The 22,897-nt window shown below is 38.5% G+C and overlaps 1 protein-coding gene across 3 annotated transcripts; it reads left to right on the top strand.

Moving 5' to 3' along the window:
- The first annotated feature begins 907 nt into the window (after positions 1 to 907).
- Positions 908 to 22,801, top strand: LOC127422510 (myelin-associated glycoprotein-like). Of its 3 annotated transcripts, XM_051666096.1 has the most exons (11): positions 908 to 1,051; positions 4,529 to 4,595; positions 7,081 to 7,449; positions 7,625 to 7,921; positions 11,151 to 11,408; positions 11,800 to 12,060; positions 13,045 to 13,353; positions 15,148 to 15,247; positions 18,199 to 18,301; positions 19,946 to 19,999; positions 22,087 to 22,801. In XM_051666096.1, the coding sequence occupies exons 2-11, from the start codon at positions 4,535 to 4,537 to the stop codon at positions 22,246 to 22,248; spliced, it is 1,974 nt and encodes a 657-aa protein (XP_051522056.1). In that variant the 5' UTR covers positions 908 to 1,051; positions 4,529 to 4,534; the 3' UTR covers positions 22,249 to 22,801. The 3 variants fall into 3 exon arrangements, with proteins under 3 accessions (XP_051522056.1, XP_051522058.1, XP_051522059.1); XM_051666098.1 differs by lacking the exon at positions 19,946 to 19,999; XM_051666099.1 differs by lacking the exons at positions 18,199 to 18,301; positions 19,946 to 19,999.
- The last annotated feature ends 96 nt before the right edge of the window (positions 22,802 to 22,897 follow it).

Below are 22,897 nucleotides of genomic sequence, written 5' to 3'. Positions count from 1 at the left end.
AAAAATGAAAATTCTCTTTCTTTCTTCTGTTGTATACAAAAGGAGATGTTTTGAAGAATGTTCACACTGTTCTATTTCAGACAATGAAAGTGGATGGGGACAGGGGCTGTTAAAGACAATAAATGCACCATAAAAGCATCATAAAAGTCCATTTGAGTCATATACTCATATTACAAGTCTTTTGAAAACATATGATATCTTTGTGTGAGGGACAGACTTATTGAAAAACTTTCTTGACAACCGTCACCATTCACTTTTGTTGTATGGAAAGGAGCAGCTCTTTTTGTGCTCCACTTGCACAGAAGTGTGAAAGATGACAGAATTTTCATTTCTGGGTTAACCATCCCTTTAAGAATGTATTTTTTAAGCTACATATATAGATCTAAAGTGTATTTACACAAGTTGGATTAACAGATCTGTTAGGTCACTTTTGGCAAAGTTTTTCGCTCAATAACTGCGTCAAACTCATAAACTGTCGGGGGAATATTTTAATATAATAATCCTCGAGATTTCAAGAACAATCCGTGTATCTCCCACCATCTGCACCCTCCTTCTGCTCCAAAGTCTTGAAAAGATCTGTGCATGTGTGTAAACTTCAACACATCAAATGAAGCACACACACACTGCTGAATATAGGCCATGAATAAAGTCAACAGAGGCAACTGGGTGATGCTGTCTGACCATGGATGATGTGTTATATCAGTGAACAGTGCTGCATGTATGATTGCCATAGATGCAAGGGCTGACGTCGTACACTCATAATGAGCAATTCTCCTCTCCCACACACTGCAGCCCTGTACGGTGTGTTTGAGAATGTGTGAGTGTAAAAGTGTGCATCTGTGTGGGTTAGGAGAGTTTATGTTGCCTTTTGATGCTGATGTCATTTTTTGTTGTTGTTTTTAGACAAATCAGAAGGGAATCCGAGTTGATGTGTTGCAAGAGAGTGCCGCCTTGTTTGTGAGGGAAGAACAGCAGCGGCTAGTAAACCGTTGGTGAGGGAGAGGGGAAATACAGTTGGTTGCAGTCCAGCACTCTCTGCCAGCAGTTCAAGGTGGGGCTTATTAGATTGCTTGAAAACAAATACACACAAAATAATTTAAGGGATAGTTCACCCAAAAATGAAAATTCTCTCATCATTTACTCACCCTCATGCCATCTCAGATGTGGATGACTTTCTTTCTTCTACAGAACACAAACAAAGATTTTTAGAAGAATATTTCAGCTCTGTAGGTCAATACAATGCAAGTGAAAGATGGCTTGAACTTTGAAGTTCCAAAAAGCATATAAAGGCAGCATGAAAGTAATCCATATGACTCCAAAGGTTAAATCCATGTCTTCAGAAGCGATATGATAGGTGTGGGTGAGAAACAGATCAATATTTAAGTCCTTTTTTTTACTATTAATTCTCCTCAATGCCCAGTAGGTGGTGATATGCACAAAGAATGCAAATTGCCAAAAGCAAAAGAAGAAGAATGTGAAAGTGAAAGTGGAGATTTATAGTTAAAACTGACACAAATATTTATCTGTTTCTCACCCACACCTATCTTATTGCTTCTGAAGATATGGATTTAACCACTGGAGTATGGATTAATTTTATGTGGCTTTTAGGTGATTTTGGACCTTCAGAGTTCTGGCCATCATTCACTTGCATTGTATGGACCTACAGAACTGAGATATTTTTCTAAATTTCTTCATTTGTGTTCAGCAGAAGAAAGAAAGTCATACAAATCTGGGATGGCATGAGGGTGAGTAAATGATGAGAGAATTTTCATTTTGGGTGAACTATCTCTTTAAGAAGAACCCAAAACCATTAACATACATAACTTGAAGAGATCAACATTATAGCATTAATGAAATAAGTATTAGGCTTTTTGTTTTTTAATATTTGTAGCATAAAATAGGACACCGCTAAATTGAAAGAAAAAACAGTAACACTTTATAAGGTTGTATTAGTTAACATTAAATAATGCATTTTTTATCATATACTTTTAATGAACAATAATTTTTACAGTATGTATTAATCTTGGTTAATGTTAATTTCTAAATATAATTTTTTTCATTGTTAGTTCATGTTAGTTCATAATGCATAGCTAATGTTAACGTATACAACTATTAAAGTTAAAAATGTGTTAGTACAGGTGCATCTCAATAAATTAGAATGTCGTGGAAAAGTTCATTTATTTCAGTAATTCAACTCAAATTGTGAAACTCGTGTATTAAATAAATTCAATGCACACAGACTGAAGTAGTTTAAGTCTTTGGTTCTTTTAATGTGATGATTTTGGCTCACATTTAACAAAAACCCACCAATTCACTATCTCAAAAAATTAGAATACATCATAAGACCAATTAAAAAAAACATTTTTAGTGAATTGTTGGCCTTCTGGAAAGTATGTTCATTTACTATATATGTACTCAATACTTGGTAGGGCTCCTTTTGCTTTAATTACTGCCTCAATTCGGCGTGGCATGGAGGTGATCAATTTGTGGCACTGCTGAGGTGGTATGGAAGCCCAGGTTTCTTTGACAGTGGCCTTCAGCTCATCTGCATTTTTTGGTCTCTTGTTTCTCATTTTCCTCTTGACAATACCCCACAGATTCTCTATGGGGTTCAGGTCTGGTGAGTTTGCTGGCCAGTCAAGCACACCAACACCATGGTCATTTAACCAACTTTTGGTGCTTTTGGCAGTGTGGGCAGGTGCCAAATCCTGCTGGAAAATGAAATCAGCATCTTTAAAAAGCTGGTCAGCAGAAGGAAGCCTGAAGTGCTCCAAAATTTCTTGGTAAACGGGTGCAGTGACTTTGGTTTTCAAAAAACACAATGGACCAACACCAGCAGATGACATTGCACCCCAAATCATCACAGACTGTGGAAACTTAACACTGGACTTCAAGCAACTTGGGCTATGAGCTTCTCCACCCTTCCTCCAGACTCTAGGACCTTGGTTTCCAAATGAAATACAAAACTTGCTCTCATCTGAAAAGAGGACTTTGGACCACTGGGCAACAGTCCAGTTCTTCTCCTTAGCCCAGGTAAGACGCCTCTGACGTTGTCTGTGGTTCAGGAGTGGCTTAACAAGAGGAATACGACAACTGTAGCCAAATTCCTTGACATGTCTGTGTGTGGTGGCTCTTGATGCCTTGACCCCAGCCTCAGTCCATTCCTTGTGAAGTTCACCCAAATTCTTGAATCAATTTTGCTTGACAATCATAAGGCTGCAGTTCTCTCGGTTGGTTGTGCATCTTTTTCTTCCACACTTTTTCCTTCCACTCAACTTTCTGTTAACATGCTTGGATACAGCACTCTGTGAACAGCCAGCTTCTTTGGCAATGAATGTTTGTGGCTTACCCTCCTTGTGAAGGGTGTCAATGATTGTCTTCTGGACAACTGTCAGATCAGCAGACTTCCCCATGATTGTGTAGCCTAGTGAACCAAACTGAGAGACCATTTTGAAGGCTCAGGAAACCTTTGCAGGTGTTTTGAGTTGATTAGCTGATTGGCATGTCAAAATATTCTAATTTTTTGAGATAGTGAATTGGTGGGTTTTTGTTAAATGTGAGCCAAAATCATCACAATTAAAAGAACCAAAGACTTAAACTACTTCAGTCTGTGTGCATTTAATTGATTTAATACACGAGTTTCACAATTTGAGTTGAATTACTGAAATAAATGAACTTTTCCACGACATTCTAATTTATTGAGATGCACCTGTATATGTTGAAATTTACATTAACCAAGGTTAATAAGTGCTGTAAAAGTGTTGTTCATTGTTAGTTCATGTTAACATTTATTGTAAATTGTTTCCAAGATTACTGTAATAGTGTATTTTTATTTAAATTAGTGTAAAGGCAATACAACAAATGCTCCAAATAATTGTATTAATACTTTACAATTGTAATAATATATCACTATTTTCTTCACATTACAAAAATGAGAATGGTATTGGGGAAATATGCTTATTGTCATGAAAATAATGTCACAATTAAAAAATCGTAATGATTCAGCAATAAGGGGGGCCTAGGTAGCTCAGCGAGTATTGACGCTGACTACCACCCCTGGAGTCGCGAGTTCGAATCCAGGGCATGTTGAGTGACCCCAGCCAGGTCTCCTAAGCAACCAAATTGGCCCGGTTGCTAGGGAGGGTAGAGTCACATGGGGTAACCTCCTTGTGGTCGCGATTAGTGGTTCTCACTCTCAATGGGGTGCGTGGCAAGTTGTGCATGGATCTCAGAGAATAGCATGAGCCTCCAGTGCTGTGAGTCTCCGCGGTGTCATGCACAACGAGCCACGTGATAAGATGCACGGATTAACGGTCTCAGAAGCGGAGACAACTGAGACTTGTCCTCCACCACCATGATTGAGGTGAGTAACCGCGCCACCATGAGGACCTACTAAGTAGTGGGAATTGGGCATTCCAAATTGGGGGAAAATGGGATTAAAAAAAAAAAAAATGAGTTAGCAATAAGTTCTATTTTATGTTTTGTAGTGTATTTTGTGTTGCTGATACATGTGGTGTTTTTGGAACAGAGGTTTATGGTGCAGAGTGAGACCATGAAGGGCTTGGAGCTGCTGCTGTTGCTGCTTTTTCTCAAAGGTAAGAAACTTTGCAGTTGGTTGCAACAAACCCATTAAGCCCTTAGTGAAAATACAATTGCAAATAATCCTAAAATTAAAAAGGTTTTATTAACTTAAGGGGTTTGTTACAACTGGGATCATCTTGTTGATAGTTTGTACAGTATACAGATGTAGCCTACAGTACATTCTGCTTATCTCAGTCACACTATCTGTAAATATGTTATTTTTATTATTATTAAAGTAGGCTATTTGAGGACTGCTGTCATATATTTCTTATTCAATGTCTGTCCCATGTCAGCAAGTGTTATTCTAAGTAGCGACACTAACTTAAAGGGGTCATGAAATGGAGAATCAAATTTTCCTTGATATTTAGACAAATTAGAGGTAACTGTACTACAAAAACATACTGTAAATTTCAGAACTCAAAACTTCCTCCCCAGTCTGAAAAGAGCATTTAAAGTCGTCACCCTGCTGAAACGCCTCCTTTTGAAATCTCTGTTAATGGCGTCACTACACATTGATCATTTGGATTTACACATCCCACAACATGCGTCATCGCACCCTTGGCCCCGCCCACTGGCGCGCAGTTCAAGTTCAAATGGCAGGCCTTGCGTAACACCAAAGGGGACCCATCTGTACTATTTTTAATTATTATGTATATAAGCATGAACTACACAGACTCTTTGACTGCTGCCATGTATCTCGCAGCTTTTAAAAGACAAGATGTCAAGTTACAACTCTGAAAGTGAGAAGCAATTCTCTCATTCAGCTGCTTCCTTTTGTTTATTTGAACACAAACGCATCATGGACGCGTTCTTTCACCCATCTGCGCTATTTTTAATTGTTGGTGTATGTAAACGTAGGACGTCTTTGATGATGGACGTCTTTGCAATGGACGATGGATGTCTTCGACTGTTTCTGTGTGTTTCCATCTCAGTGCGCCTACAGTGTGTATTTGCATAATTACACCGTTCTTTGGACTATGTATGTGCATTTGTTTCGGCTCATGCCAGCATGGATTGCTTGTAAACAGACAAAATACAATTCAAGCTTTGCAAAGGAACTGTTATTTAAGAATGGGGCAGTTAAAAACACTTCAAAAATGTAAGTAATCTGTTTTATTCATGAATATTTCAAATGTCATGACTGTTTGATAGTTATGTTGCCCTGTTGTGCTTGTGATGAACAGTTTAATATATTTACATTTATGCATTTGGCAGACGCTTTTATCCAAAGCGATTTACAGTGCCCTTATTACAGGGTCAATCCCCCTGGAGCAACCTGGAGTTAAGTGCCTTGCTCAAGGACACAATGGTGGTGGCTGTGGGGATCAAACCAAACCAACAACCTTCTGCTTACCAGTTCAGTGCTTTAGTCCACTACGCCACCACCACTCCATATTCAGATGCAATGTGTTGGATGTGTGTTATGTGTAAACCCTTCAATTTTATTTTATAATGTCAGGGTTCATTCTCTCCCGATTGAGTTTGCTGAATTTGAAGGGCTGCATGATGTTTGCCAATCATAAAAGTGGGCGTTTACGTTGAAGTTTTAAAGAGGCGCTTAGGCCAAAACTGAGCGTTTCAGACATAGGACCAAAAACAGGGTGGAAAATGATCATATATTACTAAATTGTGACTGTTTTAGTGCAGAACATTTTTTATAACTTTATCATTGGACCTCAGGGAAGATAATACAATTATTTAAAAAAGCAATTCATGACCCCTTTAAAGCTGAAATATGTAACTTTTTCAGTGTTAAAAAACTTTCTTAGGTTTATTTTTATTTTCAAAAACTGTAAACACAGTCTCTGCGGCACTATGAAAATTCCTGTGTTTGTTTTGAGAGACCCGCTTAGAGAGTATATTTCACCAGATGAGGTTTATTGTTGAGGAATAAAAAAAATTTGGAATAAAAACAAAACAAAAAAAAGATTGGAAACTATCTGCATAGATTTTTGCCAATAACGATAGTTCCAAAAAGCCACTATCGGCACCGATATATCGCTAAAACCGATATACAGGTCTACATCTAATAAAGATATTAATAGAAAAGTGAGGTCAATGAGTTAAAAATTGAGTATTTAAAATATCCAATTACACCAAAAGCAAAAAAGATTCATTTTAAGGTCATAAATGACATTTACCCTTCTGCTGTATGGTTACGTTTTAATTTTGAGCAATACAACTGTTCTTTCTTTAAAAATGACATTGAAACAATAGAATAGATATTTTTTGCATTTTCAAATATTCAAGTTTTTATAAAGGATGTTATGGAGTGAATGAAAACTTATATTTACATAATACTCCAAGGCACTTTAAAAAATACCATGTTATTGCCATGATATTTGCTCAAAAAGGGTATTACTGTTTGGTATTACCACAGTACCAGTAGTATGTCAAATAACCATGGCAATACTAAGGTACTTTTTTTAGTACTTTTTTGTTAGTATGGTCAGGATTATTTGTGTAACAAAATTACCTGCAAAATCTCTCTCTAAACAGATGTAAGTGCTCAGTGGAATGTGTGGATGCCCAGAGACATTTCAGCCATGACAAACACCTGTGTGGTTATACCTTGTTCATTCACATACCCCTCTGGCGTTAGGCCTTACAGGGGAGTTCATGGGATCTGGTACTTTGGCCAACCCTACCCCCAACTTTTCCCTCCTGTGGTGTATAAATCCCGGACAGATATTGTTCATGAAAGTTACAAAGGACGGACCAAGCTATTGGGTGACCTGACGCAAAAAAACTGCACGCTACTGATAAATAACATTGGCGTTGAACATTCTGGGAAGTACTACTTTCGTGCAGACCTGGGCGGAGCAAACATCTTCACGTTTCCTGACTTCACAAAACTGCAGGTGTTGGGTAAGTGGGCCCTGCAAATCTTTCCCTCCGCCATATCTCTTCAATCAGATTTAGATGCATTGTGTCAGGTTTGATGTCAATGACGTTTGGTCACATGACGCGTGAAAACCAGTGCCGTTTGTTGTTAATGAGGGTAAGAATATATAGAACTAATTAATGCCATTTTCCCCCATAGATCAGCCCAACATTGATGTTCCAGAGGTAATAATCAGTGACGAGAGCCTGGACTTGACATGCTATGTCCCAGACAACTGTCCAGATATGAGTCCAGAGATCCACTGGATGTACACAGACTATCTGCCTGACCCTGTTTTCACCCCTGACAATGTTGAAGAAAGCAACACTGCTGTTCTGTCCAGCACTCTCACCTTCACACCCAAACCCATGCACAACGGTCAGCTGCTGGGCTGCCGGGTCCACTACCCAAACAAAACCTTTGTCTATGAACGCCTCATTTCTTTGGACATCAAGTGTGAGTTTCACCAAAGCTGCTTATCCTGAAAGGGATAGTTCACCCAAAGTAAAAATTATGTTATTTAAGGCCTGTTCACACCAAGATGTCTTTTCAGTGAAAAAGACACTCTATTAGCACAACATAAATATATATAAATAAATACAAATTTCCATCATTCTTTTGAATGTCCATGTACTAAAATAAAATATTTGATGCCATGAGTGTACCTTCATTTACTATTAATTTGAATGGTCATGGAAAATGAAGCAATGTGATAACAATTTTACCTGGTCGCAAAAAGTAGTCCGTTAATTTACCTGATGAACTTTCACCTTTTGCTGACCCTTTATGCTTCGCAGAGCTAATGTGTGCTTCTAAATCACGTGCACCTTTATTAGCAACTGACACATAAGTGCCAGCTTTACATGTAAAACATTCTGCTTCCCATGGATCTCGACCTGGACAAAAGCATGGGAATTTTTGGTGCAAATCTTCTGTAAATTTGCACTTTCGTTTGGGCATTGTTTCCACTCAACTGTCATTTGCTGCTACTGTCAAACAACTGTTTGATGCCGAACACAACAGCGCTTTGTGCGTTCGCGGAGAGATTGACAGGCAGGAATTTGGCCAATAGATGCTGCAAGCCTCTTATAATCGACCAATTGGTGTGCGAGAAGGCGGGACTTACAAAGAGGGGCTAAAGCAATGCAAATATGCGTGCACAAACAATGAAGTATTAGACCAGATGCACATTATAATGCAACTAAAGCCGAATCCCGGACATTTTCGCAAATTTAGAAATCCCGGATGCTTTTTTAAGGTCTGAAAAAGAGGACATGTCCGGGAAAAAGAGGACGTATGGTCACCCTAATACTCGTAGAAAACTACATGCATAAATATGAAGACAGAAGACACGGGACGGATACAGCAGCGTCCCTAACTCATCTCACTCGCACAAAAAACACATATATGGCAAATTAGGTAAACAATTGCCTTTATTGACAGCTGAATGCTTAAAGAAACATTGCACTAGATCAGGGGTCGGGAACCTTTTCTCACTAAGGAGCCAATTTTTAAATTTTTGGTTGATGCATTTTTTTCGAAAGAGCCATACCACAAACGAATAATTTACTATTTTCAAAAACAACGTTTTTCAATAAAATAAAATGTTTATACTGCCCATAGACTACTCAAAAACAAACAAATATGCAAAAATTAATAGGTAACGTTGCAATATGGAATTGAGAACACGTGTTTGTGCGGGTCTCCATAAAATTACTTAATTTTACAATTGTTCATGAAAAATTGAACTTCCCTTTTGGGCTGGGCGATATGTAAAAAATATTTGAATGATAATCGATTTAAGATATCGCAATATCCGATTATATGGTCAACCCCTAAGGTCGTTGAATATTTTTGCTTTATTTATTAATTTATTAAAATACGAAAAACTTAAAAGACATTTCTAAATTAAAATTGCACTTTAAACGAAACGAAAAAGCTATTAAAATAACATCATGCTAGTATCAGTATGCGGCAACAGGTGCAAATTAAGAAATAAAGACAATTATAAATGTAAAGATTATTATAATAATCATCATAATAAATAAGCCTAATAAATTCCCTTGTGATCCCAAAATAATGCTGCCAAATGTGTATTATCAAATGTGTTTGTATTGCGTTTTGGTAATACGGTTAATGCTGCCTAAAGAAAAGAAAACAGAACAAAATTTTAGGTCCAAGGTGAACGTGTCTTGTATTACTTTATGATTTAATCACTTTCATCTTTGTTTCTTTAATACAAAGATACCTGTATATATTACTGTACCTGCAGAGTTGTGTTCACAATGCGTAAGGGCGAACTGCTCCATGGAAATAAATTGAAACTCACAGCACCTCACGAGATGATCGGAGATCATTTGCAGCATTCTCATATATTATATAATTCTTCTAAACAGTTTTCAGTCGAATGAAACAGAGAAAAAGGAGTGATAACTCTTTACATGCGCTTGTTCCATGAGACAGGGTCCTGTTGCAGGCCTCTGAACAAACAGGGAATCAAACACGAGCACTGACGGCTTTTATTTTGTCTGTTCTTAAAAATATAATAAAGTGTGTTTCTTCAAGCGCGTCTTTTTGACTAACAGCATTTCTTGTCATGTGTCACTCCGAGACCTCTTACAGGTCACCCACCTGTAAACGTGCATGATGTACATTTGGACGAGGAGCTCGCGAACTGGATTGAGCCTCGTTGCATTTTGCGGGTGGCGGGTGCTAGTTTCACACCCTGGGTGCACATAAAATAACGAATGTTTATAAAATCGCTCTTAACAGCTAAGATCAATAGTTATTGGCAAATGAGGCCCAGAACTCTATGCATGTGCGTGTCTTGGAGAAGCGCTTTCATTGCGCTCGTGAACAGTGGAGCTCAGTGCGCACATATCAAATCAGACGCGCATCAGCGGCTTTTCTGTCATCTGTTCTTCAAAATATAATCACGTTTCGTCAAACACGTACCTTTGTGTCTAATTTCTTGTAATATATCACTCCGAGAAGTCTTACAGGTCACCTTCCACAGTGGCTGGTACATCAGCAAAATACTCATTTGGCAGGTGTTCATTTCAAACCTTGTTCACCAGGAGTAGGCTGTACGACAAATTCGGAAGAAAGGAAATCAAAACAGTGTCATTGACTTCAAGCTTTTGCAGTCGCACCCATACTTTCTGCTGGAAAATTATTTCTAGAAAGTTTTAAACCATCATGTGTTGGTGAATGGTGAGACACCAGGCGAGCCACTTGATTTTTAACAAAGAGCCACTTGTGGCTCGTGACCCATAGGTTCCCGACCCCTACACTAGAATAAATGTTTGTAGAGCAGTGCCCCCTACTGTTCATTTTATTCGCTTCGGTCTCGGTTTGATAGACCTTTCGTCTTCAGTTTGTCTTGTAAATTCGTCACAAATTTGGTGTGAATAGGCCTTTAGTCGGTATGTTAGGTAAAATGACAGCCCCAGTCACCATTCACTTTCACTGAATGGAAAAAAGTAATGAAAGTGAATGGTGACAGAGTCTATCATTCTGCTTAACATCTCCTTTTATGTTTCATGGAAGAGAGTAAGTCATATGGGTTTGGAACAATATGAGGGTGAGTAAATGATGACATAATTTTCATTTTTGGATGCACTGTCCTTTAAATGCATAATTTTAACTGCATTCATTGTGCACTGACTCATTCTCTAATGTGTAGACGGCCCTCGAACTGTGTGGGTGAATGTGTCTCAAGACATAATGGAGGGGAGCTCTGTGGTCTTGCACTGTGATGTGGACAGTAATCCAGCTCCTACGATAACCTGGTTGTTTGGTGATAAAGAGCTGATGTCGGAAACTGCCTCAAATGCTTCGCTGCCCCTGGAGAACCTCACACCGGAACAGGAAGGCGTCTATACCTGTGTGGGTGACAATGGCTATGGAAGCATGAACACGTCCATGTATTTGGCAGTAAATTGTGAGTAAATCTTAGTGTTATATTGTGTATTAGTGCTCTGAGATTTGTCTAGATTTGCATATAGAAAAGTGTGCATAGTGTGCACAGTATACTGTAATTATTCTGCAGAAATAGTGAAAGTAGAATGTTATGTATGCAAAGTATGTATCACAACTGTTTGATCAGACCACCAAGACAAAATTGGATGAAAAAATGAAAACAGTGATGTAAACATTATATACAGTACATGCTAAAATGATTTTAGTGTGATAAAATAACTTGAACAGCTATGAACATCTAGTGGTTTCATTTACCTCCTCAAATGATAGACTTTATGCTAACCTGCACTTGCTGTGGACAATTTTACACCAGGTTTTTTTCTGTGTTTCTTTATTTTCTCTCAAACTGGAAGATCCTCCACGAGAACCGTGGATCAATGAATCTCTGACAGTATTGGAGGGATCTTCAGTTGCTCTCCAATGCATCAGTAAGGGTAACCCGATGCCCACATTGACCTGGCTGAAGGATGGGGAGCTAGTGGGCACCATTACAGCAGAGGAGGGGTCTGTGCTGGAGCTGCACGAGATCACGCCGCAGGCCGACGGCATTTACCGCTGCCTAGCTGAGAATGAATATGGCCGAGCCAGCAGCTCACTCAACGTTACGGTAGAATGTAAGTCACTGAAGTGGAGTAACCAGGTTTGAGTTCGACATTAAAGGGAACAGTTAAATGGTCAGCCTTAAAGTGATAGTTCACCCAAAAATGAAAATTCTCTCATCATTTACTCACCCTCATGCCATCCCAGATGTGTATGACTTTCTTTCCTCTGCTGAACACACACAAAAAAAAAAGATTTTAAGAAAAATATCTCAGCTCTGTTGGTCCACATAATGCAAGTGAAGGGTGGCCAGAACTTTGAAGATCCAAAAAGCACATAAAGGCAGCATAAAAGTAATTCATATGACTCCAGGGGTTAAATCTGTCTTCTAAGTTATATGATAAGTATGGGTTTGAAACAGAGTTGAAACAAAGTCCTTTTTTACTATAAATTTCCACTTTCACGTTAACTTCCACATTCTTCTTCTTTTGTTTTTGGCGATTGGCATTCATCGTGCATATTGCCACCAACCTGGCAGAGAGGACAATTTATAGTAAAAACTTAAGCTATAGAATAGATTTAAATATTGATCTGTTTTTCACCCATTAATCATATCGCTTCTGAACCTTCAAAGTTCTAGCTACGAATCACTTGAACTGTATGGACCTACAGAGCTGAGATATTCTTCTAAAAATCTTTGTTTGTGTTCTGTAGAAGAAAGAAAGTCATACACATGTGTGAGTAAATGATGAGAGAATTTTCAGTTTTAGGTGAACTATCTCTTTAAGTTAACGGGATGGTTTCTCCAGAGGAAGGTTTACGTTTAGCTTGAGTAACAGTTAAATGCTCAGCCTTACAGGGATAGTTCACCCAAAAATGAAAATTCTCTCATAATTCACTCACCCTCATGTTGTTTCAAACCTGTCTGACTTTCTTTGTTCATGGAACATAAAGTTAGTTGTTTGGTAGTCTCATTCACTCATTTACTTTCATTGCATATTTTTTCCATATAATGAAAGTGAATAGTGACTGAGGCTATTTCTGCTCGATTTCCGCAGTTGCTCCAGTCCTCCTGGATGACTCTAAGTGCACTATAGTTCGGGAGGGCGTTCAGTGTGTATGCATTGCCTCTGGAAACCCTGAGCCTGTGATTGAATTCTACCTGCCTGACCTCAATATCACCATCAATGGAACCAATAACCGCTTCAGCTACTACATGCACACAGATGGGTACACGTCCACTGGCATGATCAAGCTCCGTGACAAGGGTGAAAGGGGAAACAACGGGGATACAGCTGTCCATGTGCACTGTAGCATCAGCAATATGTATGGCTCCGAGACATTCCGCTTGGAACTGCAGCAGGAGAGTAAGTTGATTATCTTTGAAAAGAGTTAAAGGGATAGTTCACCCAAAAATGAATTTCAATTTTATTTTACAGGGTTTCAAACCTCATGTATATATATATATATATATATAAACTCAGCAAAAAAATAAATGTCCCTTATTCAAGACACTTTATTTTAAAGATAAGTTTGTAAAAATCCAAAGAACTTTACAGATCTTGATTGTAAAGGGTTTAAACAAAGTTTTCCATGCTTGTTCAATAAACCATAAACAATTAATGAACATGCAGCTGTGGAATGATCATTAAGACACTAACAGCTTACAGACAGTAGGTAATTAAGGTCACAGTTATAAAAACTTAGGACACTAAATAGACCTTTCTACTGATTCTGAAAAACACCAAAAGAAATATGCCCAGGGTCCCTGCTCATCTGCGTGAACGTGACTTAGGCATGCTGCATGGAGGCATGATGACTGCAGATGTGGCCAGGGCAATATATTGCAATGTCCGTACTGTGAGACACCTAAGACAGCACTACAGGGAGACAGGAAGGACAGCTGATCATCCTCGCAGTGGCAGACCACATGTAACAACACCTGCACAGGATCAGTAAATCCGAATATCACACCTGCTGGACAGGTACAGGATGGCAACAACAACTGCCCGAGTTACACAAGGAACGCACAGTCCCTCCATCAGTGCTCAGACTATCCGCAATAGGCTGAGAGAGGCTGGACTGAGGGCTTGTAGGCCTGTTGTAAGGGAGGTCCTTACCAGACATCATCTGCAACAACGTCGCCTATGGGCACAAACCCACCTTCGCTGGACCAGACAGGACTGGCAAAAAGTGCTCTTCACTGACAAGTCACGGTTTTGTCTCACAAGGGGTGATGGTCGGACTCGCGTTTATCGTCGAAGGAATGAGCGTTACACTGAGGCCTGCACTCTGGAGTGGGATCGATTTGGAGGTGGAGGGTCCGTCATGGTCTGGGGCGGTGTGTCACAGCATCATCGAACTGAGCTTGTTGTCATTGTTACAGGGAAGACATCCTCCTCCCTCATGTGGTACCCTTCCTGCAGGCTCATCCTGACATGACCCTCCAGCTTGACAATGCCATCAGCCATATTGCTCATTCTGTGCATGATTTCCTGCAAGACAGGAATGTCAGTGTTCTGCCATGGCCAGTGAATATCCCATTGAGCACGTCTGGGACCTGTTGGATCGGAGGGTGAGGGCTAGGGCCATTCCCCCCAGAAATGTCTGGGAACTTGCAAGTGCCTTGGTGGAAAAGTGGGGTAACATCTCACAGCAAGAACTGGCAAATTTGGAGGAGAAGATGCACTGCAGTACTTAATGCAGCTGGTGGCCACACCAGATACTGACTGTTACTTTTGACTTTTTACTGTTACTGTGAAACTTGTTCAGTTTATGTCTTAGTTGTTGAATCTTTTTTTGTTCATACAAATATTTACATGTTAAGTTTGCAGAAAATAAAAGCAGTTGAAAGTGAGAGGACGTTTCTTTTTTAGCTGAGTTTATATATTATATGAAATCAAATAAAATAAAACCGCTTAAATAATATTTAGTTTGACCTCCTGATTTTGATGATCAACATTTTCTGAATGCTGACTAAGTGAAAAAGGACTTAAGAAATTCTAAAAGGTTTTTCAGACCCTATTTTGTATCCTAATCGTGGAAGGTGGCACCAAATATATTCACCACTTGTATGCACCACAACGTGATTTTGAGGTATTATCTACAAATCACTATATCATACTACATTCAGATTCAGAATACCCTATGCATTGTTTCAGAAAAGTACATGATGGCCGTGATAGTGGGGACTATTGGAGGTGTGGCAGTAATCGCCTTTATCATCGCAGCTGTGAGATACGTCGGTCAGAACAATAAAAAGTGAGTATTCACTAGAGAAAGACTGTGAAAACCAAGTCTTGATGATAATGGGCTTTTGGGGGTTGTGGGGTTGGGATTTTGAGTTATCAAAACAACACCCAAGCCAGGTCATCCATTTTCAGTTTTGTTTTGGTTTTTTGGCATTTGGTTTTCAAGCCATAACCCACTCACAGATGATCCAATCTGATTGCTTGGTACTATAGTAAACATGAAGTTAGCTGTATTGTGCATGAAACTGCAGACTAACAAACCAATTGCAGGTTCAATTGCCCCTCCATTGCTTTTTAGCCATAAAACAGCTGAGCTCTGCAGCCAACATCCTGCTACTATCTAATTGTGCAACAAAATATAAAACGTCCCATTGGAAAAAAACAAACAACAACATCAACAACAAAAAAACATCCCAAACTGGACTCTGTGACACAATGGCATTTTACAAGGGGTGGAAAGGATCCCCTTTTGTTAAAAATGGATGCCCAGGCTTAAAGGAATAGTTCACCCAAAAATGAAAGTTCTTTCATTATGTATTCACCATCATGTCATTCCAAAACTAGCCTGATGTCGTAAAAATGAAGTGAGTGGCGACATTTGTGCAAAATGATATTGCGTGGTTCCTTACATGTATCGTGGCAGTTCCACTGTGAAATGTTCACTGAGTGGCTCTAAAAACTAATAAAATTTCCTCCCAAACAGATTAGGTTTTAAAGGAATAGTTCTCCCAAAAAATTGTATTCTCTCATCATTTACTCACCCTCATGCCATCCCAGATGTGTAATGCTCAAAAACAAAGATTTTTAGAAGAATATCTCAGCTCTGTAGGTGAATGGGGTTCAAAACTTTGAAGCTCCAAAAGGCACATAAAAGCAGCATAAAAGTAATCCATTAAACTCCAGTGGTTTATTCCATGTCTTCTGAAGTGATCTAATTAGTTTTGAGTGAGAACAGACCAAAATGTTACTCTTTTTTTCACAATAAATCTTGACATCAGCAGTCTCCTTAGTATAACTTGATTTCAAGCTCACACTGCTATGGCAAGATGTATAGTGAAAAAGGCGTTACATTTTGGTCCATTCTCATCCAAAACTGATTAGATCGCTTCTGAAGAGATGGATTAAAACTACCGGAGTCTTACGAATTACTTTTATGCTGCCTTTATGTGCTTTTTGGAACTTCAAAGTTTTGGACCTCATTCACTTGCATTGCATGGACCTACAGAGCTGAGAGATTCTACTAAAAATATTTGTGTTCTGCAGAAGAAAGTCATACACATCTGGGATGACATGAGGGTGAGTAAATGATGAGAATTTTCATTTTTGGGTGAACTATCCCTTTAAGGTTAATGCTCAAGATTTAAATCAACAAAACCGACCTCCCTACCCTAAAATTTAAACAAAAATTAAACCAACAGTGTCATTAAAGCAAATGTGACATGAAATTGCAAACGCTGAAGAAACCACGTCATTTTGTGGTGCATCTATGACACTTTCGATGCAAATGCTAAAATGTATTGCTTTACAAGTCCTGCACTACAGTAAAAATGTAGCTGTCATAAGAAAGCATTGTGTGAGGAACAGAGTGAAAGTGCTTATGAAGTGGTAATCTGCCGTTTTACTTATGATTTGTGTGAATGTGAATAAAAGTCATTGCTGCTGTAGTGCCTCCAGTGATCATTTCACTAGGAAATTGCTGCAAAATGTACAAATCATTTTGCTAAAATGTACTTATAGTAACAATTTCATAAGATCAGGTTGCCCAAAACCAACTTTTTCTTTCTTCCGTGGAACACAAAGAAAGATATTTTGAAGAAAGTCTAATCCCTTTTTTACTATACAGTGAAAATGAATCACTACTGGGGCTGCTAAGCTTCAAATAGATGCTCCATAAAAGTGGCCCATGTGACTCATGCTTTACATTAAAGGATAGCTTATCCAAAAATTTTAATTCTCTCATCATTTACTCACCCTCATGCCATCCCAGATGTGTGTGACTTTCTTTCTTCTGCAGAACACAAATTAAGATTTTTAGAAGAATATTTCAGCTCTGTAGGTCTTTACAATGCAAGTAATTGGTGGCTAGACCTTTCAAGCTCCAAAAATCACATAAAGGCCACATAAAAGTAATCCATATGACTCCAGTGGTTAAATCCAAATCTTTAGAAGCCACTTAAGTTTGGGTGAGAAACAGGTCAATATTTAAGTCCTTTTTTTATAATAAATCTAAAAAAGGACTTAAATATTGATCTGTTTCTCACCCACACTTATCATATCGCATTTGAAGATATGGATTTAAGCACTGGAGTCTTATGGATTACTTTAATGCTGCTTTTATCTGCTTTTTGGACCTTCAAAGTTTTGGCCACCATTCACTTGCATTGAAAGGACCTACAGAGCTGAAACATCCTTCTAAAAATCTTTGTTTGTGTTCTGCAGAAGAAAGTCATACACATCTGGGATGGCATGAGGGTACGATGAGAGAATTTTCATTTTTGGGTGAACTATCCCTTTAAATAAATCTTTATGACATCATTGTATGAGGAATATGTGAAAATTGAAGTAGTTATTTGCTTAAAAAATTAAAATAAAATAAAAATATTCCCCTCCGCTGTAGCTCTCAAATTTTATGCTAGCGTTCAATTCAAACATGGTGCGTCTGATCAATGTGACCGATCATCATTGTCGTCAAGCCTGATATGTAATTTTTGGACCTTGACAGCCCCAGTCCCCATTCATATTCATAGTACAGAAAAGGTCAGCTTAGACAAAATATATTTGTTTGTGTTCTGTGGAAGAAAGAAATACATTCAGGTCTGGAACAACAAGAGGGCGAGTAACTGATGACAGAATGTTCATGAGTCAACTAATCCTTTAAAGTGTTGCCGCGAACCAGTACGTTTATAGTATCGTTGCGTGTGAGACAGAGTCTGATTCTCTGACTGCGCCCCCCTTCCTCAGAGAGAATGGTAACCCGGGGCAGGATGTGGAATCTAAAGTGGAGAATCCCTCAATGTTCTACAGCGCAGTCAAGAAGGACAAACAGAGTCTCAGGAAAAAAGTGGTGAGATATTACTGTGAATAAATCACCTACACAGTGTACACTTACAAAGTTATAATGCAAATTAAAAGCGAATACACCGTACAATACAATTTGACCAATATTCAACATTATGTGGTCTTTTCCATGCATATGTGTGGCAAATGATATTATATACTGACTCTTCTCTTGTTGTAATTAGCTTTCCACACTTTTTACAACATATCTAAAATAATTGCACACATACTTCTTGCATACTCATTTTAAAAATTACCTGAAGAGGGAAACAGTGAGTTTACCATTCACTGGTACACAGGGTTGGGAGGGTTACTTTTGAAATGTATTCCACTACAGATTACAGAATACATGCTGTAAAATGTAATTTGTAACATATATCGTTAGATTACTCAAGGTCAGTAACGTATTCTAAATACTTTGGATTACTTCTTCAGCACTGGTACATTTTTTCACTTGTTTTGACTATAAAAACTCTGCCAGTACATTAAGACAAAATACACGTTAAAAATACATTCTCTGAAAAACCTAAATATCTTATGCAGTGTTGTTTCTAAAACAAGATCAATCTAACTGATCTTGTTTTAAGGAGTTTTAGATATTTTTACATGAAAACAATACAATAATTATTATCAAGAATAAGATTTTTGCCCTAATATCAAAGGTCTTACTAAAAAAAAAAAAAAAATTATGATCCAACATGAATTTTCTTGATAAAAAAATATGATTGTGCCTGGTAACACATGCATGTAAAATGGATAGAAATAGCATTTTAGCTTAGCGTAAAGCTGACAATTTACACAAGGTTTATTTCTATTTCTTCTGCTCCAAACTTACTTCAAACTTTCTTCTCTGTCTGCTCGTATGAATGTAACACATCATAAGAAAGTGTTTCACCGCTGTTCAAATGCACTTTGGATCACATCACTTATATGGATAAATGTTTTCCATCTGAAAGGACTAAATATTAAATGACACAAATGACAATAAAATGCAAAGTAATCTCTTCAGTAATCAAAATACTTTTTGAATGTAATTGTATTCTAATTACCAATGATTTAAATTGTAACTGTAGTGGAATACAGTTACTTATATTTTGTATTTTAAATATGTAATCCCGTTACATGTATTCCGTTACTCCTCAACCCTGCTAGTTCGCACACCTGACGAAGTCAGATATATTGGCTATGTTCGGAATAAAATACTAGCTTACTTTTTAGTAAATGATGCACTGTACTGTTTACTGCCTACTATTTTTTAGTAGTAATAATAGTTATAGTAGGCATTATTCCGTGATAAACATTTCAGACAGTACTATGCTACATTGTCATCAAATAGCTTCATCTCATTTCATGTGATTGGTGTCCATCTTGGGGGAAAAAATATTATTTTCCATTTTCAATCAAATTTTGTGTAAAAATGTCTTGACTTTGAGTCTATACACACTATACCCTTCGGAAATAGTAAGAGAAGTGTGTTGGCTTTGTGTGCGCTATTCTTATATACATAACCATTGTTATAATACCAAGTGTGGATGGCATGTTACACCTGAGAGTCCCAGTGTAGCCTGTGCTTTAGCATATCCTTACATCTATTCTCTCCTCTTTCATTGCTTCTGTGCATTCTCTGTCTGTTTTTCTTCCCCTAACGTAGCTTAAGACTGAGCTCCTGGGCTCAAAGTTTAACTCCATCCTAGAGGAAGGCACGGTAAGGCTGAAATTTAAGGCGAGCATGCAAACAAATGAGTGGAGGTGAATTGAACTGCCATTAAACAACAATAAAGAAAAAAAACTAAAATTCCTACCAACATTTTGTTCTGTTTGTAACACTGCTGTTCTACTGCTGCCTAAAAGCTAACAGTTCATCATGCGCTAGCTACCTCATTCTGTTCAGCAGCTAATTGCTTTCTGTTTACTTTTGAGATGGTCTTGTTCAAGACTTATTTTGACATAGGAATGGGTCACGATGGCCAACTAGTCGACTAATTATCCAAAACTGATTAGTGAGGTTGACGAGTTTGATATTTTCTTTCTTTTTATTAGTTTTGATATTTTTTAGCGGTAGTGCTTTAATTAGTGTGCTGACAGCATGCTGTGCTTTTGCGGTAAGAAGTCTTTAAATTTATCCTCTTTAAAGCACCGCCGCTACAGCCAGAAACATTCAGAGAGACGTTTTTGTCCATTGTGTCACCAAAAGCATTGCGTTTTTAAGATGCCGTGTCAAGTTAAAAATAGTCCAACTTTTAAAAACGCATCTCAAGACCCCTACATTCTAGAGGTCTGCACGGGTATTAAGTTGAAGCCTAAACCCAGCCTGTACGCTAGACCGTGTGACCTGACCCAACCTGAGAGGTACTGTCAAATTTTAAGCCTGAACCCCAAATCGCATCCTGAACCAGAGACTACTTAGCAGAGACAGGCCACTTCAATTAAAAATGAATGGGAGAAATTGGAATGCCCAATGGTCAACGGATGTAGAAAGGAAGTCCCACCTTATAGGTAAAAGAGCATGTCAATCAACTCATGAACGCACATGTGCATTAGCTATACTGTACAAGCCCTAAAATTTGTGTTTTTAATGTAATCTGAGGTAAAGAAGCAGAATTTATGATACCAGTGTTGTCAGATTTTACTGCTGATTTGAAATATGTTCTTTGAGTGTAATCTTGACCAACCGTTTTGGAGATTTCTGTCTCTCCCATTCTAGTAGTTAGGATGCCGTTTGTTTACATAGAAAAATAGCTGCCCGAGAGCATTCCAAAGATGGCCGCCAGTGGAGTGACTTGCTAGAAAGACTTTGTCTGAACTTCTTTAGAACGTCGAATCTTTGTGATACCTGAAAAAAATGCGCCGGTCCTGCGCAAGTGGGTATAGCTGCAGGCCGAAGATCTACAAATGGGGGCAGAATCTCTAAAAGGGGGTTGTGCCAACTCCAAAAGGGGACGTCACTTCCACTCATGGTTAAGGTTAGGGAAGCTGTTAGGTAAGGGGCTCCCTATATCTTTAATGGCGGTTTGGAGCTCCCGCCCCTTTTTAAAGCAATGCCAGCAGCTATATATTTCTCGTTCTGTGCGAGACGCTGAAAAAACAGAGAGACGTTGCGCAACGGTCAAAGCCATTCATCCAGTGCTTGTTTATTTGGAAAAACAATCCAGATGCGCGCAAAACCGTGTTCGGTGTAAACAGCCCCTTACTGTTTGCGTGCTTTGTTTTTCATTCATTACAAACCTGGACCAAACCCAAAGTTATACTTAAAAAACTGAGTCTGGCACAAAACCTGGCAATTTTTCTGGTTCCATTGGTCTCGGATTGGTTGTTAGAGCTCCTTCTACATTCTTTTTTATTCCGTTGGGCTTTGTCTAGCTGTTTTTAAGAACACATTTTATGTAAACTAAGGCCAGTTCCACACAAATCCGTTTTCATTTGAAAATGCATTGATTTTGCTACGTTTACAAATGTAATGGTCTTTTCCTCCACCGAAAATAGAGACTTTAAAAACGCTCTCCATAACCGTTTACTTTGAAAAACGATGATGTTAGGAAACTAGAAGTGGTTTCAAACCTCTTTAGTGTGGATTAGTGTAGACGTGGCCTAAGAAAGGTGTCTGATAGGGGTGAGGTGATTAGAAAATAGTACAATTACTGTATAAAGGCCATCCTTAAGACAGATCAGACAGATCAGTCAACTGGTCGATATTGAAAATATGTAATTTTGCATATGATATGCCTATTTTGACATACTGAGGTTTCCTATTCTGCCTCTAAATATTTTTTGCTTACTTATTTTGATTCATAGGGAGACGACAGTGATTACAAATCTGTTGGCTCGGTTGGAGTCATGGAGAGGCAAGAGCTGAATTATGCTGCCCTAGAATTTCTCCACGGACGACATCGGGAGGGGAGCTTCAGGAGGGGTGATGGTGACAGCAGTGACTATACTGAAATTAAGGCCAAATGAACCGCGATCCTTCCCTGATGCCTCGGCCAAATGGGACACGGTGGCCACTAGGGTCCAATCATCCCTCCTGCCACAATAATTTACTATTTCACCCACATAAATGTGGCCTTGTTGAGCTGTCTCTTTGGAACACCCTGCTGAAAAGACCAGCTCAGACCAGCATTAATTTTATGCTGGTTTATATTGGTTTGATGCTGGTCATCCAGCATCGTCTTTCTGGGTAGCTTGTTTGACCAAGGGAGGCTTGCAGGTTATGCTAGTTAAGAGGCCTGGTAGGGACACCAGAATACCAACATCCAAAACAACATAATGCTGGTCTTTAACAGGACAACCACAGATGATGTACAAACATTGATGTTGGAGTATTTTAAATTGTGCTCTACAACACCTTTCTTCTCCAAGGTTTTGTGTATATACAGTATACTGTATGTAGGCATATGCAGTATATAGAATATACAGCTCTGGAAAAAGTTAAGAGACCACTGCAAAATTATTAGTTTCTCTGGATCTACTATTTATAGGTATGTGTTTGAGTAAAATGAACATTTTTGTTTTATTCAATAAAGTACTGACAACATTTCTCCCAAATTCCAAATAAAATAAAGATATTGTCATTTAGTGCATTTATTTGCAGAAAAAGACAACTGGT

Source organism: Myxocyprinus asiaticus, chromosome 31 (genome assembly GCF_019703515.2).
Source record: "Myxocyprinus asiaticus isolate MX2 ecotype Aquarium Trade chromosome 31, UBuf_Myxa_2, whole genome shotgun sequence".
Taxonomy (NCBI): domain Eukaryota; kingdom Metazoa; phylum Chordata; class Actinopteri; order Cypriniformes; family Catostomidae; genus Myxocyprinus; species Myxocyprinus asiaticus.
The sequence above is the reverse complement of the archived record's forward strand: the minus strand, read 5'-3'. Positions and strand labels throughout refer to the sequence as shown.